The 16,935-nt window shown below is 42.2% G+C and overlaps 1 protein-coding gene across 2 annotated transcripts in view; it reads left to right on the top strand.

Annotated features, from left to right (window-relative positions):
* The first annotated feature begins 6,207 nt into the window (after window positions 1-6,207).
* PTPN11 (protein tyrosine phosphatase non-receptor type 11) overlaps window positions 6,208-16,935 on the top strand; it is an 80,998-nt gene continuing 70,270 nt past the window's right edge. For both annotated transcript variants that reach the window (XM_046025091.1, XM_046025090.1), the window contains exon 1: window positions 6,208-6,418. In XM_046025091.1, coding sequence (XP_045881047.1) covers window positions 6,405-6,418 — 14 coding nt within the window. In that variant the 5' untranslated portion in view covers window positions 6,208-6,404. The remainder of the gene's footprint in view (window positions 6,419-16,935) is intronic.

Genomic DNA, 16,935 nt, shown 5'->3' with positions numbered 1-16,935 from the left:
TAAAACTCATATAGGAATTCAGCTAAGTGGCAGGATATAAAATAAATGCACAGAAATCAGTTGCATTTCTATAACCATGAGACAGAATAAAGAGAAATTAAGAAGTTGATCCCATTTACAATGGCACCCAAAACCGGAAGAAACCTAGAAATAAACCTAACCAAAGAGGCAAAGGACCTATACTCAGAAAACTATAGAACACTCATGAAAGAAATTGAGAAGACACAAAGAAATGGAAAAACATACCATGCTCATGGATTGGAAGAACAAATATTGTTAAAAAAGTCTATCTTACCTCGAGCAATCACACACTCAATGCAATCCCTATCAAAATACCATCAACTTTTTTCACAGAGCTGGGACAAATCACCCTGAAATTTGTATAGAACCAGAAAAGACCCCGAGTAGCCAAAGGAATGTTGAAAAAGCAAAGCAAAGCTGGTGGCATCACAATTCCAGACTTCAAGCTCTATTACAAAGCTGTCATCATCGAGACAGTATGGTACTGGCACAAAAACAGACACACAGATCAATGGAACAGAATAGAGAATCCAGATATGGACCTTCAACTCTATGGTCAACTAACCTGCGACTAAGGCAGGAGAAGAATATCCAACGGAAAAAAGACAATCTCTTCAACAAATCATGTTGGGAAAATTGGACCGCCACATGCAGAAGAAGGAAACAACCATTTTCTTATACCACACACAAAAACAGACTTAAAATGGATGAGAGACCTTAATATAAGACGGGAATCCATCAAAATCCTAGGGGAGAATAGAGACAGCAACCTCTGTGAATTTGGCCACAGCAAATTCTTGCTAGACACATCTCCAAAGGCAAGGGAAACAAAGGCAAAAATGAAGTATTGGGACCTCATCAAGATAGAAGGCTTTGGCACAGCAAAGGAAAGAGTCAACAAAACCAAAAGACAACCAACTGGTTGGGAGAAGATATTTGCAAATGACATATCCGACGGAGGGCTAGGATCCAAAATCTATGAAGAACTTCTCCAACTCAACACCAAAAGAACAAATAATCCAATCAAGAAATGGGCAGAAGACAGGAACAGACATTTCTCCAAAGAAGACATCCAGATGGCCAACAGACCCATGAAAAAGTCTGCATCCACATCACTCAGCATCAGTGAAATACAAATCAAAACCACAATGACATACCACCTCACACCAGTCGGAAAGGCTAAAATTAAGAAGTCAGGAAAGGACGGATGTTGGCAAGGATGTGGAGAAAGGGGAACCCTCTTACACTGTTGGTGGGAATGCAAGCTGGTGTAGCCACTCTGGAAAACAGTATGGAGGTTCCTCAAAAAGTAAAAAATAGAGCTACCCTATGACCTAGCAACTGCACTACTTGGTATTTACCCCAAAGATACAAATGTAGTGATCCGAAGTGGTACCTGCACCCCAAGGTTTATAGCAGTGATGTCCATAATAGTCAAACTATGGAAAGAGTCCAGATGTCCATTGACAGATGAATGGATTAGTAAGATGTGATATATATATATATATATATATATATATATATATATATATGAGAATACTCCTATATGTGTGTGTGTGTGTGTGTGTGTGTGTGTGTGTATATATATATATATATATATGAATACTACTCAGCCATAAAAAAAAGAAATCTTGCTGTTTGAAAGTGTGTGTTTGGAACTAGAGGGTATTGTGTTAGTGAAATAAGTCAATCAGAGAAAGATAATTATCATATGATCTCACTGATATGTAGAATTTAAGAAACAAAACTGAAGATCATAGAGGAAGGGAGGGAAAAATAAAACATGATTAAATCAGAGAGGGAGAAAAACCATAAGAGACTCTGAATCATAGGAAACGAACTGAGGGTTGCTGGATGGGGTGGTGGTGGAGTGATGGGATAACTGGGTGATGGTCATTAAGGAGGGCATGTGATACAATGAGCAATGAGTATTATATAAGACTGATGAATCACTGACCTCCACCTCTGAAACCAATAATACATTATATTAATTAGATGAATTTAAATTTAAAAAAGGAAAAAAGACAAAATATGTATATATGTTATTTATGTGAGTGTGTGTGAGGTACACATGTGTGTGTATTTGTATAGGTATAGAGAAAAGTGAAAGAATACATATCAAACCATTAACACTGGTGGGGGTTTGAGTTGGCAATATGTATACATGAGAAGCAGGGAAAATTACTGTCTGATGCAAGGAATTTGTATTGCTTTTGTGGTTGAGAAAGAAATCAAAATAAAATGTGTCTCAATGAATACCTCTTTTTTTTTTTTCCCTAAATGAACATTTCGTAAGCCTGTTCTAAACCAGGCACTGTACTAGACTCATACAAAGATGAAGAAGGGGGTGCCTTGCTGGCTCAGTCAGTGGATCATGTGACTCTTGATCTCAGGGTCGTGAGTTCAAGCCACACATTGGGCATGGAGCCTGTTTAAAAAAAAATAATATAAAATAAAGTTGAAGACAATGACTTTGGGGCACTTGGGTGGCTCGGTTGGTTAAGCCACTGCCTTTGGCTCAGGTCATGATCCCAGAGTGCTGGGATCGAGTCTCATATCTAGCTCCCAGCTCCATGGGGAGTCTGCTTCTCCCTCTGACCTTCTTCCCTCTCATGTGCTCTCTCTCTCTCTCAAGTAAATAAATATTTTTTTAAAAAAAGACAATGACTTTGTTCTAAAAGGAACTTTTATGATGTAGGGGAAGAGACAGAAGAATCAAACAATAGCGATGCTAAAGTGTTAGAGGCTTTAGAGGGATGACTAGGCAGCCCTAAAGCATAGGCAGGGTGCTTCTATTTTATTCTCAGGAAGTGTTTGAGGGGTGTGTGCGGAGAATGTTTCCCGGAGGAGCTGACTGAGTTAGAGCTGAATCTTGTCTGATGCTTAGTTATCCAGTTGGAGATGGGTTTTAAAGGGTGTTCCAGACAGAAAGAACTCAATTTAGGAAGACAGGGATGCAAGAAACAACAAGAGGCCTTTGGAAACTCTGAGATTATGTGAGGAAGTGGGAGTAAATGAAGCTGAACAGGTAGGCACTGTTCATATTTAGAAGGGCCTGATGTGTTAATGCAAGGTTTTCATTTAATGCTACAGGTTTTGAACTCCCTCATAGAACAGGAGAATGACATGATTAGATTTGAACTCTCAAAAGATCATTCTTGCTGCAGCCTGTATAGAATATAGGAAGGAGTGGGGAAGCAATGGTTTCTGCATTCAAAGAGATCACAGTTTACTTTGGAAAAGAGACAAACGATAACCAGCATTTAGCAACTACTTACATGGCCAGTGCTAAGTACTTCATAAATAGCAAATCTCTCTCTCTCTTTTTAAAAGATTTTATTTATTTATTTGACAGAGAGAGAAAGCAAGTGCACAAGCAGGCGGACCCTAGGATCATGACCTGAGCTGAAGGTAGACACTGAACGAACTAAGCCACCCAAGTGCTCCTAGGGGGAAATATTTCACTCTTCACCACCTACCTGTGGTAGCATGTGGACCCCTCCATTTTTTCAAGAAGGAAACTGAGACACACAGAAGTCAAGTGACTTGCCTCTGGATAGCCAAGTAGGCAGGCTGAGCTTTGGAGATCAAGAACTTAGCCCCCACATAGTACTGTTTCTTAGATTTATAGTGGACTGTGTTCAGTTCTAAGCTAGGATAGGTGTCTTGGGGACCATCTAACCTGGACTGGGAGAATCAGGTAAGTCTTCCTATCCCAGAGGAGATGACTTCTAGTCTGAGATCAGAGACGTAGATTAGAGTTCATGAGGAAGGAGGTGAGAAAGAAACCTCTAGGGAGAGGGAGTAGATTGTGTAAAGATACTGAGCTGCAAGAGAGCTTCATATATTGAGGGGAGCTGAAGGTCATTCAGCATGGCTGGGTCACAGAGTCCTGGGAAGAGGGGCTGGTGAGGTAAGTGAGGGACCAGACTGAGTTGTTAAATTTTTTTTGTGATTTCATCCTAAGAGCAATAAGTAGCCATTGAAGTATTCAATGCAGGGGGTGACTACTTCTGCATTTTCGATTACTCTTTTTTTTTTTGGTGGAGAATGGGTTAGAAAGGGCAAGCCTGCAGGCCTAACATCAGTCAGTGTTGTTTGAGTCATCTAGAAGGCCAGGACTTTTAGGGGGTCTAGAAAGAAACAGGGTAGGCAACTGCTTGTTGAAGGTCTATTATCTAAATTAAACTGACATATATTAACAATATGTTTTATCAGGATTTTTTTTTTTTTTGTATCACCAAGGCTTAGGAAATCAGCACCTTATATTAGAGTATTAGAATTCTCTTTTTAGGAATGAGGTGGGGAGCATTGGGAGGAAGTAAAAATAAAGACTCTGGAGCTACATAGATGTGGGTTCGAATTCTGACTCTGCCACTTACTAGATCTGTGGCCTTTAATGAATCACAAGGACATTCATCAGGTAAAGGCTCTAGCTTCTCATTCTGGTCTGAGCCACCATTATCTCTAGTCTGGAATATTACAATATTCTGAACTAGTCTGTTTTCAGACTTGCCCTCTTGATCTGATTCTCCCAGAGCACTCTTACTTTATTACTTTTAATTTTAAAACACAGATTATATTCCTTCTTTGCTAAAAATCTTTCAATGGCCCTCCATTTTACCGTTCTTTTAAATAGCCTATAGGACCCCAGATCATCTCTATTCTGTTCTCAGCCCATCTCCTACTGGTCTCCCTTCACCCCTCCCATGGCCTTCTGTGCTTCAGTCAGAGAGCTTGTCATAGTTTCTGGAATACAGGAGGCAGCCTCCTGCACTTGCCTCTCCCCATGCTTGAAATGCTGTTTGCCAGAGTCATTCCCACTGATTACTCTAGGGTCAGATCTGTACTCAGATTGTGATCTTTGGTGAAGACTTACCTAACTACTCTATTGAAGATGAAATATAGGGGTGCCTGGATGGTGCAGTGGATTAAGCTCCAACTCTTGGCTTAGGCTAGGGTTGGGAGACTGACTCTCCAGTGGAGCCCACTACTCAGCATGGAGTCTGCTTGAGATTCTCTCTCTCTTCTTCTGCCTCTCTCTCTCTCAAATAAATAAATAAATAAATCTTAAAAAAATGATAAGGGATACCTGGTGGTAGGGCAGTCAGTGGAGAATTCACTCTTGGTGGAGTGCCCAACTCTTGGTTTCTGCTCAGGCCATGATCTCATGGTTGTGGGATCCAGCCCCCTTGATGGGCTCAGCGAGGAGTCTACTTGGTATTCTCTCTCTCTAAAATAAATAAATAAAAATCTTTAAAAAGTGATAATATAAAGGGGTATGGGGAAAAGAAAGGAAGATGGAAATACAGTATTTTCTTGAGTGTTTTAGTAAGAATTTTTGTCTTCAGTTCACTACTGTGTCCCCATTGCTTTTTCTTTTTGTATCCTCATAGTTTTAAACAGTGCCTACCAGAAAGAACACATTCAACAGATGTTTAATTATCACAATAATCCAGATAACAATCACAAAGGACTTATTAAATAGGTCAGGCCGAGTTCTAAGCATTTTGCCTATTTAATCCCCGTAATAATCCTATGAAGAGAATACAATTACCATCTTCACTTTACAGAAATGAAGGAATGGAGAACAGTGAAGCTCAGAGACTCAACAACTGACGCTCAGGAACTTTCCTAAGGTTACACAGCTGAAAAGTGGAGCGGAGATGGTGGAATAAAATGAATGAAATTCGGGGCGCCTGGGTGGCTCAGTGGGTTAAGCCTCTGCCTTCGGCTCAGGTCATGATCTCAGGGTCCTGGGATCGAGCTCCGCATCGGGCTCTCTGCTCAGCAGGGAGCCTGCTTCCCCCCCTCTCTCTGCCTGCCTCTCTGCCTACTTGTGATCTCTCTCTCTCTCTCTGTCAAATAAATAAAATCTTAAAAAAAAAATGAATGAAATTCGAATTGGCTCTCAGGGCAGGGATGAAAATTGACACGGTGGGAACGAATGCAATCTTTTGGTGGGAATGCGGTCAGTAGTGAGGGCGGCGCGCGCGCGCCTTGAAGGCCGGGTCTAAAGTAGGGTGCAAGTGCTTGCTAACTGCGCCGCGGGGGCTCCACGGAGACTGTGAACGACCGTTACCAGCCGCCGCTCAGTCTCGGGCGGAGTGGGAGCAGGAAGTGGCGGCGGGCGTCGCGCGGGGTGACGTCATGGCAGCGCCGGTGGGGATAGGCGGGGGAGGAGGAGGAGCGAACCGGGCTTGGGGGGCGGCTGCACAGTCTCCGGGATCCCCAGGCCTGGAGGGGGGTCTGCGCGCGGCCGGCTGGCTCTGCCTCCCTGTCCGGTCCCGAGCGGGCCTCCCTCGGGCCAGCCCGATGTGACCGGGCCCAGCAGAGCCTGAGCAAGGAGCGGGTCCGTCGCGGAGCCGGAGGGCGGGAGGAACATGACATCGCGGAGGTGAGGAGCCCCGAGGGCCCGGCCCGGGCCTCGGCCCGGCCCCCGCCGCGTTCGATCAGCCCCGCCCGGGAGGGGGCGCCCCGGCCGGGCTTCGGACTCCCGCTCAGGGTCGCGGGGGGCAGTCTCTCTCCCAACTTCTTGTTCTCCCGGGGCCGGGGGCCCGGCGCCACCGCGCCCCCACCTCCCGGGTCCCCATTCATTTCCTGCCTCCCCGAGTTCCGGCTCCCGCAGCCCTGGGGATGCCCGTCAGGACGCGGGCAGGTAGAGCCGCCCAGGGAACCGCGGACGCCAGCGGCCCGGCTCGGCGCCGCATTCCTGACCCATTGCCTCATGAGAATTGCCTCATGGTGATTCCGAAATAACCCGGCTCACTTGGGGAGGCTCCTTGGCTCGGGACGCGGGAGGGGAGAGGAGGGAGTTGCGCGGGGCCGGGCCCCCGACAGTCGTGCCTCTCTGGGTCACTCTGCCTCCCGCGTGCGTTTGGGGGCTTCACTCGGGAACTTGACCCCTTTATGTGGCTCTTTGCACCTCCGTTCCCCCCCACCTCTCACGTGCCAGAAATGGAAAAACTGACTGTATCTGCTGCTATTAGAAGTATTTCCTTCCTCCGCGGTCTTCGCTTTGGGAGATGGGAGGGAAGGGAGCCCTTTCTCTTGTTAGTTAATCCTCAACCACAGCCTTGAAAGTCAGGTAACATTAATCGCTCCCGTTTTACGGATGTGGAAACTGAGGCTCAGAAGTTTCATGCTAATAAATGACAGGATTTTGCACCTAAGAGTCAAAGGAGGATTGGTGAATTAATGAGATCCTTTGCAGGTTCAAAGTAATAATACTTCTAATAGCTAACGTTTATTTAGCTCTTACTGTAAGTCAAACACATTTAATTCTCACTATAACCCTATGAGAAGAGGAATTCTTCTTCTTTCTATTAAAGATGAGTAAACTGATTTTCAGAAGTTAGGCAGCTTGCCTGAAGTCACTGAACCAATAAGTGGTGGAGCCAGAATCCCCACTGTTTAATCACCATGTTGCTATTATTATTTTATAACTATTGTTAATCATTTGTAAGCCTTATTTTGTTGTTGAACTACAGTGTGACCTATTGTTTTCAGAAAATGATCCTGTTATTTTGTATTGCCACTCTATATATGATTCACACATAAGACCCATTGTTTGGTCTTTTCCTTTATTGGCTTGCTGTGGTCACTGTCTTAGACATTTGAAAAACTGTTTCAAGCTGTTGGGGTTATTTGAGAGAATTTAAAAATACTGGGAATGTCTTCTCAAAATACACCTGCAAATTATTTATTTGTGGAATGAAAAGAGGGAGAGAAAGCAACACCAAAACCTCTTAGGAAGTGAGTGATTTGGACAGGTCTCCCGGCCAAAGTGCTTAGAGATCTGGGTAATATAGAACTGCATTTCAGTGGAACAGTGTATAGCCTCAAATGTTCTAATTCTTTAGGGAGATTTTAAGTAAAACAGTTGTCTATTCTTTAATCTGTCAAATAGTCATTGAACCTTTTGTTCCTTGTGTCTGCTCTTCCAGACAAGTAAGGATCTGCTTCTTTAGGAGACAAAAAGACTGGGGGTTGGGAGTGGGGAAGGGGCCGAGTAGTAATAGACCCTACATTGTCCAGCTTGTTAGTGTAGAATTGGAGAAGTTGGGGGTATGGCCAAAGCTGCAAGTGGTGAAGATCATTCCGTTTCTCTGGCCTTCTTATGTTATCGAAAAGAAATGCATGCCACCTAAAAAGTCAGCTTGTGAACATAACACATGTAATTGGAAATTATTTATTATATTTTCAGATTGCAGGTCTGTTTTATTATTTTTAACCAGTTTTTTTTTTTTAATATTTTATTTACTTATTTGACACAGAGAGAGAGATCACAAGTAGTCAGAGAGGCAGGTAGAGAGAGAGGGGGAAGCAGGCTCCCTACTGAGCAAAGAGCCCCATGCCGGGCTTGATCCCAGGACTCTGAGATCATGACCTGAGCTGAAGGCAGAGGCTTAACCCACTGAGCCACCCAGGCGCCCCTTTAACCAGCTTTATTGAGGTATAAATGACACGCATTAGATTACGTATATTTAAGCATACAGCTTGATGTTTGGACACATGCACATACTGATGAAACCATCATCATCGTGAAGATAACGACCATGTCCATCATCCCGTATGATGTTTCCTTGTGACTTTTTAAATCCCTTCCTTCTCAGGGGACCACTGTTCTGCTTTCTGTCACTACACCTTAGTTTACAAATCTTAGAATTTTATATAAATGGAATTTTATGTCTGGTTTCTTATACTCAGCATAATTACATTGAGATTCATCATGTTGTAGTATGTATCCAGAAGTTCATTTCTTTTTATTGCTTGGTAATATCCCATCGTATGGGTGCACTACCATTTGTTTATCCATCCACCTGTTGATGGAAACATTTGGAATGTTCTAGAGTTTGGCTATCACAAATAGAGCTGCTGTGAATGTTTGTGCACAAGGGGTATTTACCAAAATACCTCTTGGGGGAATGGCTGGCTCATCCAGTCAGTGCATATTTAACTTCTTCAGAAATTGCCAAACTTTTCCAAAGTATTTATACCATTTATATTCCTACTAGTAGCATATAAGAGTTCTAGTTACTCCACACCTTTAACAACACTTGGTATGGTCAGTTTCTAAATTTTAGCCATTCTAGTGGATCCGTCATGGTATCTCATTGTCATTTTCTTTTTTAAAGATTTTTAAAATTTATTTGAGAGAGAGAGCTAGTGCTCGTGTGTATGAGCGATGGGGGCAGGGGCAAGGGAGAAGCAAACTCCCTGCTGAGCAGGAGCCCAGAGGTAAAGACCCTGAGATCATGACCTGAGCTGAAGACAGACACTTAACTGAGTGAGGCACCCAGGTACCCCTCATTGTTGTTTTCATTTTTTAAAAAGATTTTACTTATTTGTTTACCAAAAAGGGAGAGATGGCAACAGAGAGCACAAGTGTGGGGAGGAGAGGGAGAAGCAGACTCCTCTTGAGCAGAGAGCCTGATGTGGGGCTTGATCGCAGGACGCTGGGATCATGACCTGAGCTGAAGGCAGAGGCTTAACTGACAGAGCCACCCAGGCGCCCCCTCACTGTAGTTTTAATTCATATTTTCCTTGGTGACTAATAATGTTGATCGTCTTTTCATGTGCTTATATGCCATCTGTATATTTTCTTTGGTGACATGTCTGTTTGATCAAATATTTCCCCCCATTTTTATTTAGTTTTTTTTTTTTTTTTTTAATTGAGATTCAAGAATTCTTTATTCCAGGGGCACCCAGGTGGCTCAGTCAGTTAAGGATCTGCCTTTGGCTCAGGTCATGATCTCAAGGTCCTGGGATCTGAGCCCTTGGGTCAGACTTTGCTCAGCAGGGAGCCCACCTCTCCCTCTCTCTCTGTGCTTCTGCTCTTTCTCTCTCTGTCAAATAAATAAATAAAATCTTAAAAAAAAAAAAAAGAATTCTTTATTCTGGAAACAAGTCCTTCATCAGAATTGCAAATATTTTCTCTTAGTCTGTGGTTTGTCTTTCATCTTTTTCTTTTTTTTTTTAAAGATTTTATTTATTTGAGGGGTGCCTGGGTGGCTCAGTGGGTTAGGCCTCTGCCTTCGGCTCGGGTCATGGTCTCGGGGTCCTGGGATCGGGCCCCGAGTTGGGCTCTCTGCTTGGTGGGGAGCCTGCTTCCCGCCCCCCCCCCCCCACCTGCCTTTCTGCCTACTTGTGATCTCTGTCAAATAAATAAAATCTTAAAAAAAAAAGATTTTATTTATTTGAGAGAGAGCATGCACAAGCATAAGTGGGGGTGGTGGGCAGAGGGTGAGGGAGAAGCACTCTTTTCTAAGCAGAAAACAGGACTGAGGGCTCCATCCTAGGACCCTAAAGTTATGACCTTAGCCAAAGATAGACAGACCCTTAACCAACTGAGCCATCCAGGTGCCCCCCCTTTAAAAAATACTTATGTATTTCGCGCGCACACACACACACACGCACACACACACACACCCATACACCCAAGAGTTGGGAGAGGGGGAGAGGGAGAGGAAGAGAATTCTCAAGCAGATTCCTCAGACTCCCCTCTGAGTGCAGACCTTGATGCAGGGCTGGATCCCAGAACCTTGAGATCATGACCTAAACCCCCAAGAGTTGGATGCTTAACTGACTGAGCCCCATTGTCTTTTCCTCTTTTTTCTTTTAATAGTCCCTTTAGAAAGAACAGAGGTTTTTAATTTTGATGAAGTCTAGTTTATCAATTTTTATTTTTATTAAATTAATTGATTAATTAATTAATTTTAAAAATATTTTATTTTTAAATAATCTCTACACCCCACATGGGGCTCGAACTTACAACCCAGAGATCAAGAGTCACATGCTCTGTTGGTTGAGCCAGCCAGGTGCTCCTCAATTTTTTTTTTAATGGATCATGCTAAGGAATCTTGGCTTAATTAACCCAAGGTCCCAAATGTTTTCTAATAGGTTTTAGGTTTATGATCTACTTTCAGTTAATTTTTGTATATGGTGAGGTGTAGAGATTTGTATGTATGTTCACATATACATATATATATTTTGCATATAGAAATCCAGTTTTAGCACTGTTTGTTGAAAAGACTCTTTCTGTTGAATTTGTATCTTTGTAGAAAATCTGTTGTCCATTTATATGTGGGTCTGTTTCTGGAATCCATGCTGTTTCATTGATCTGTTTATCTGTCTGTATGCCAATACACATGGTCTTGATTATTGTAGTTTTATTATAAGGCTTGAGATCAATGTTAGTCTTCCAGCTTTGTTTTTCTTTTTCAAATTATTTTTAACCTTGGTATTAATTCAATCAAATAGTTATTGAACCAGGCAGGATAAAGCTGTAAGATTGGCAAAGATGCTATTCATTTGGTTGAGAGAGGGAGAGAAAAGAAAAACCTGCCAATGAAGATTACAATTTCAGGTAGTAGTAACTGCTGGGAGGGCAAAAAACCAAACAAGTGGGGATAATGTTAGTTGGATGAGTTTAGGAATGAGCTCTCTGAGGAGGTGACCATAGGAGTTGATTCCCGAGTGACCAGTATTATTCTCAGTTTTGCCTAATTATCAAAATAATTCTTTTTGGTGTGTTTAAGATTAGATTTTATATGCATTCAGTAATTAAAATGTCAGCATATTCAGTATACTGCTATTTCTCAACATCGTAAGTAGGGAAATGAAGGCAGTGAACAATGAGATGACTCCTCACCCACCCTCCTACAGGTGATTTAGTGGTGGCAGTACCGAATTTAGATTTTTGAGGTTGCTGGTGTGCACCACTCTGTCTTGTTCGGCTGACAAAATTGCCTGCATTCTCCAAGCCCTCTTTCAGCATATGGCAGATCCTTTACATTTCTTTTTTTTTTTTTCTTTTTTTTTTTTTTTAGGATTGTTTATTTATTAGAGAGTACAAGCAGGGATAGCAGCAGAGGAAGACAGAGGGAGAAGAAGTAGGCTTCCTGCCGAGTAGGGAGCCCAACATGGGACTCCATCCCAGGACCCTAGGATCATGACCAGAGCCGAAGGCAGACGCTTAACTGACTTAGCTACCCAGGTGCCCCTACATTTGCTTTTGTTCTTCTGAAAGATGATGTACGGTGACTTGAGCCGAGAGGAGCGGAACGTTTAGCGTGTTCTCAAACTCCAGGCTTTTGGTTTATCTGTTGCTGGTCAAGTACGTTTTGTCCCACGCTCTCCCTGGTGGCCATGTTGGTTTCTCTCCTGTGGGAGTAAGTAAACTTGCCTTGCTGAAAAATAATAGGCCTTCGCCTTCCCAGTTGTGACTGGGATGACTTTATTAATATTGTGTCCCGATGTCAGCTTTGGGTTTTGGCCAGAACTGCTCAAAGGCAGGGGCCACTGCTAAGATTACTTACCCTTCTAGGGCATGGTCAGTGCAGAGACTTGGAGAACACACAAGATCCTGAAAAAGCAGAGCCAGCTCAAGTTTGTGATTGTTACTAGTAGGCCTTAGTGTACTTTGTTAGGCAGCTATAGAACAATAGGATACTGTCCTTATTCCTCTTTCCCTCTGGGAAACAGACAGCACTTGCCATCCGATGCTGACATTTCTAAGGCTAGGCAGATACTGCCTTACCTTTAAGACAAGGCAAATGCTCACTCTGTGGGAGTTGTGGACTGCGGCCAAGGCTTTAACACCCTGAACTGGATTCAAACTCCCTAAATGGGAGCTCAGTTCACTACTGCAATTTGGAGGGTTGTGTGCATTTTGCAAACTTATATGTGCCGTGGTCCTTGACAACGTTGAAATGTGGAAGATGTTATTCATGGTTGCAAGGAGCATTGAATTCAGAGAGGGAGATAGACTTGTGTGTGCCAGCATCAAATGAGTTTGGTAAAGCTAGTACCAAACTGAAATAGAAATTTTTCAGAAAAAAAAAAAAAAAAAAAAAAAAAAAAGAAAGAAATTTGTCAGGAGAGGATATTCTATTTAGAATACATATGTACATGTTTACATATATATACACTGTATGTGTCTGTGTGTACACACATAAATATATACAGACATAGGATATGTTGCTTGGAAAGGTAGTGGATTCTAGATGCAAGTCTTTATCCTCCCATGGAACCGTTCTTCTTCTTCTTCTTTTTTTTTTTTTTTTAAGATTTTATTTATTCCTTTGAGAGCGTACAAGCTGGGAGAGAGGCAGAGGGAGAGATAGAAGCAGACTCCCTGCTGAGCTGGGAGCCCGACATGGGGCTAGATCCCAGGAACTGGAGATCATGACCTGAGCTGAAGGCAGAGGCTTAACCATCTGAGCCACCCAGGTCCTCCCCATGGAACCATTTTAATGAAACATTGATCCACTCACTCAAGAACTATTTTTGTGGGATTACTGTGTGCCAGGTGCTGTGCTAGGCCCTCGGTGTTCAGGTGTTGGGAAACAGCGAGTGTGGAAGGGCTGAGGTGGGGAAGTTCTTGGAGCACTTCAAGAGCAGAAGGGAGCACACTGGGAACACTGGGGAGGTAAGTGGGGACTGGACCACACAGGACCTTATGAGGTCTTCGAGGGTCATGTGGACCATGGCGAGGAGCTTGGATTGTATTTTAAGAGTGGCGTAAAGCCATAGAAGGATGTGATCAGGGGAGTGGCATGAGCTGGTCAGTTTAAAAATATCCCTCTGGCTACTGTGAAGGAAGGATTGTAGGAGACACGAGTGGACTCGGGGAGAGCAGACGAGAGAGAGGCTTTGAACTAAGGTAGAAGCCGTTTGTAGAAAGACTTTCAGAGGCAGTTTGCTTTTGTTACCTTGTCGTCAGAGCCGTGGTGCTGAGCACTGAAGCTCCATGAGAAGATATCATAAAGACAGAGCTATCCGCTACCATTAAAAAGCTGCCTCAACAACTTTTTTCTAGCTTCTGTTAGACTGCTTGTCCCCATTGACTGCCCTTTCTTCCTGACTTATCCTTTTCCTATAGGATATTAAAATTTAATTAGAAAAGAGGAATATTCTTATAATCTGCAGCAAGTACCAAACTATAAACTTTCTCCCCAAGGACAAAGATAATGATTTTTTCAGAGCAGCTGGTAAGAAAGATATACCCAGTGTCACTTTATATTTAGTCGAGAAACCGAAATTAGACTTTGGATCCCTAGTTTAAATTCTCTTCTTAGCATGGCAGCCTTGAATAAGAATAAGTTCCTGAAATTATTGGCCTGCTTGACTGTTTCCCCACACCACTGGGGGAAGAGGGTGCATAGATAAAACAAAATATTCAGCATCATTGTATTTTCTTTTTGGTTCATCAGCATTTTTTTTTTTTTTTTTTTTTAAAGACTCACTTGACATAAATAAGTTCCTATCCTCAGAGAGCCAAGGCTTTGCAGAATCTGCCTTCATGGACAGGGAGGGTTGGGGGTAGGGAGGTGGGTGGTTATCAAGATTCCTGGTGTGATATCATCGCAAATTGTTTGGGTTTGCAAACTCCCCTACAGGCAGGGATTCTGTCTTTTGTTTCTTCAAGCTTACTCAGGCTCCTGTGTTTTAGGCATTTTTTTTGGACATTGATTTGTGGCTCTTTCTCACAAGTGGGGGTGTATGTGTGTGTGCGTGTGCACACACGCTTTCAGCTCCTTGGAAGAGATGGGTGGTACCTGCCTAGGCCATGTGTGACCTGAGACCCTTATTAAGTAATAATGCCAGAAGGTGGCCAGTTAGAAGGGGTTGTCAGGGGCGGCAGGTTTGCAGATGTTAGAGTGAGCAAAAGGGGGACACTTTTCCTTCCCTCTTACTTCCCCATGTGACTTTTTCTCTGCTTCTCTCTTCCTGATGTCTTATCCTACCTGTTTTTTTTACCCAGCCCCCCCCCCCCCACTTCATTCCGTCAACAGCCATTAATTAAATGACTAGTATGTACATGGGAGGACTGGAAATGTATCTGTCTCTTCTCATCTGATACCCTTGGACCCGTGGTATTAATCACTTTGTTGATAAACTCAAGTGGAGTTCTGCTAATTTGCATTTTCCCATCTTTTCAGGTAATGCAGATGCATTTATGCTCCTTTTTTTTTTTTTTTTTTTTAGGTTAGACTAACCTCTACTGCTTACTTTCACACCAGGTGGGAAATGGGGCCAGGCTTCGAGATGTGTGGCCTCAGTACCTAATTTACAATTGTTCATAATCCTTGAGGCCAGCCCCATGATATTAATTCTACTGTTTGTCTTTACCCTCCCTAATTCTAAGAGATGGAGTGAACTCCAACTTCTCCTTAATAGTAATAAACATGCTGCATGTCACAGAATTGTCAGTGATTGAACACAAATATTAAATGTAAGTGTGAAAAAGTTTTTGGTGATTACCAGTGCTTTTTGAAAAAATTGCTAAGGAAGAAGAGTTTAAAATAAATCAAAAGCTCTCAAGTAGAGAGGTTATGGACTAGAACTTTTAAATTTCTAATTATATGCTATTTGAAATAATGTAGGGATAACCCCTGAACCCTGAAGTTAAGTTTATTAAAAGGCAGTGTAACATAAATGATACATATGTCAGAACGGCCTGTGTGATACTGACATAATTACTCCTGAGAAGAATCTTTCCTGCTGTCTTCCACCAGTAATAATAATGCTAACAAAGGTGATAGCCAATGTTTATTAAGCCCTTGCTCTGTCCAGTCTTTGTGCTAAATGCTGGTTACAGTTTCCCATGTAAACATCACCCTCCTCTGTTCATTCTTAATAACATGATCGGTATAATTGTAAGTTGTAAAGGAGATAATAGAGTTTATTTAATAAAGGGGTAAAGAGACAACCGTTGGCCTTATCTCCTCTTGCCAATCTACGTGAAGGGTAGAGTGGTGTTTACATACACCTTCCGCAGTGGAAGTCAATTTATAATATCTTTTGCACCCTCAGCACCCGCAGGATACTCTGTGTAAGCGTTATTTTTGTGAAACATGCAAAGGTGAGAACATGTGGTTGCAATAAGACAAGCTGTGGGTTTAGATCCTGCTTTAGAAACTTTTAGAAGTAAATTGGAGAATGTAATGGTTACATTGGCACTTGGCATTCAGTAAAGTTACTGTAATTTTAACGAGCCATAAAGTATGATAGCCAATTCAACATTATTTTGTTCTTGCTATCGGAACTGGTTCACAATTGCTGAAAAAAAGCCTTTGTAATAAGCGTGGAGAGATCTTCTTGATTTCATAATTTGTAAGTTCTTATTTAAATATATAATATTATTGGTAGTAAAACTATAAATCTGTCTTCTTTCTGTCCCCGTACTCTCTCTCCGTGTAAATTCTCATCTCTGTCTTCTCCCTGTCATCGCCTTTTGGTACCTAGTATAGCCAGCTTCAGGGATAAGGGTGGATAACTCACTGATGACGGGAATCATGCTGGTGTCTTGAGCAAATGGATTTTTCAGAAAATTTTCAAATAATTTTTAACTTTACTTGAAATTTGTTTCAAACTTTGAGAAAAATTTTAAGAATAAGAATAATGCAAAGAACATGCGTATGGATGAAATACCATTTACCCAGATTCACAACTGTTAACTTTCAATCCCATTTGCTTCACGTTGTGTGTGTGTGTGTATATATATTATACATATATAATATTGTATAATTTTTTCTTCAAAATTTGAATATAAATTACATAGATCTTAGCCCTTTGCTCCTAAATATTTCAGTATTTATTTTTTAAGAATAAAGTTATCTTTTTTTAAAAAGATTTTTATTTATTTAACAGAGAGAGAGAGAGAGAGAGGGAACAAGTAGGCAGAGGGAGAGAGAGAAACAGGCTCCCCACTGAACAGGGAGCCTCACATGGGGCTCGATCCCACGCCCCTGGGATCATGACCTGAGCTGACGGCAGACACTTCCTGCATGAGCCACCCAGGCACCCCATCTTTTAAAATTTTTAACTAGTAATTTTACCATCAGTAATAATCCTTTTTTTTTTAAGATTCCTTCTCTCTCCTTCCTCCTCTCTCTCTGCCTGCCTCTC

The sequence above is a fragment of the Meles meles genome, chromosome 12 (assembly GCF_922984935.1).
Source record: "Meles meles chromosome 12, mMelMel3.1 paternal haplotype, whole genome shotgun sequence".
NCBI classification, from domain to species: domain Eukaryota; kingdom Metazoa; phylum Chordata; class Mammalia; order Carnivora; family Mustelidae; genus Meles; species Meles meles.
Note: the sequence above shows the minus strand (reverse complement) of the source record. Positions and strands in the feature narration are given on the sequence as shown.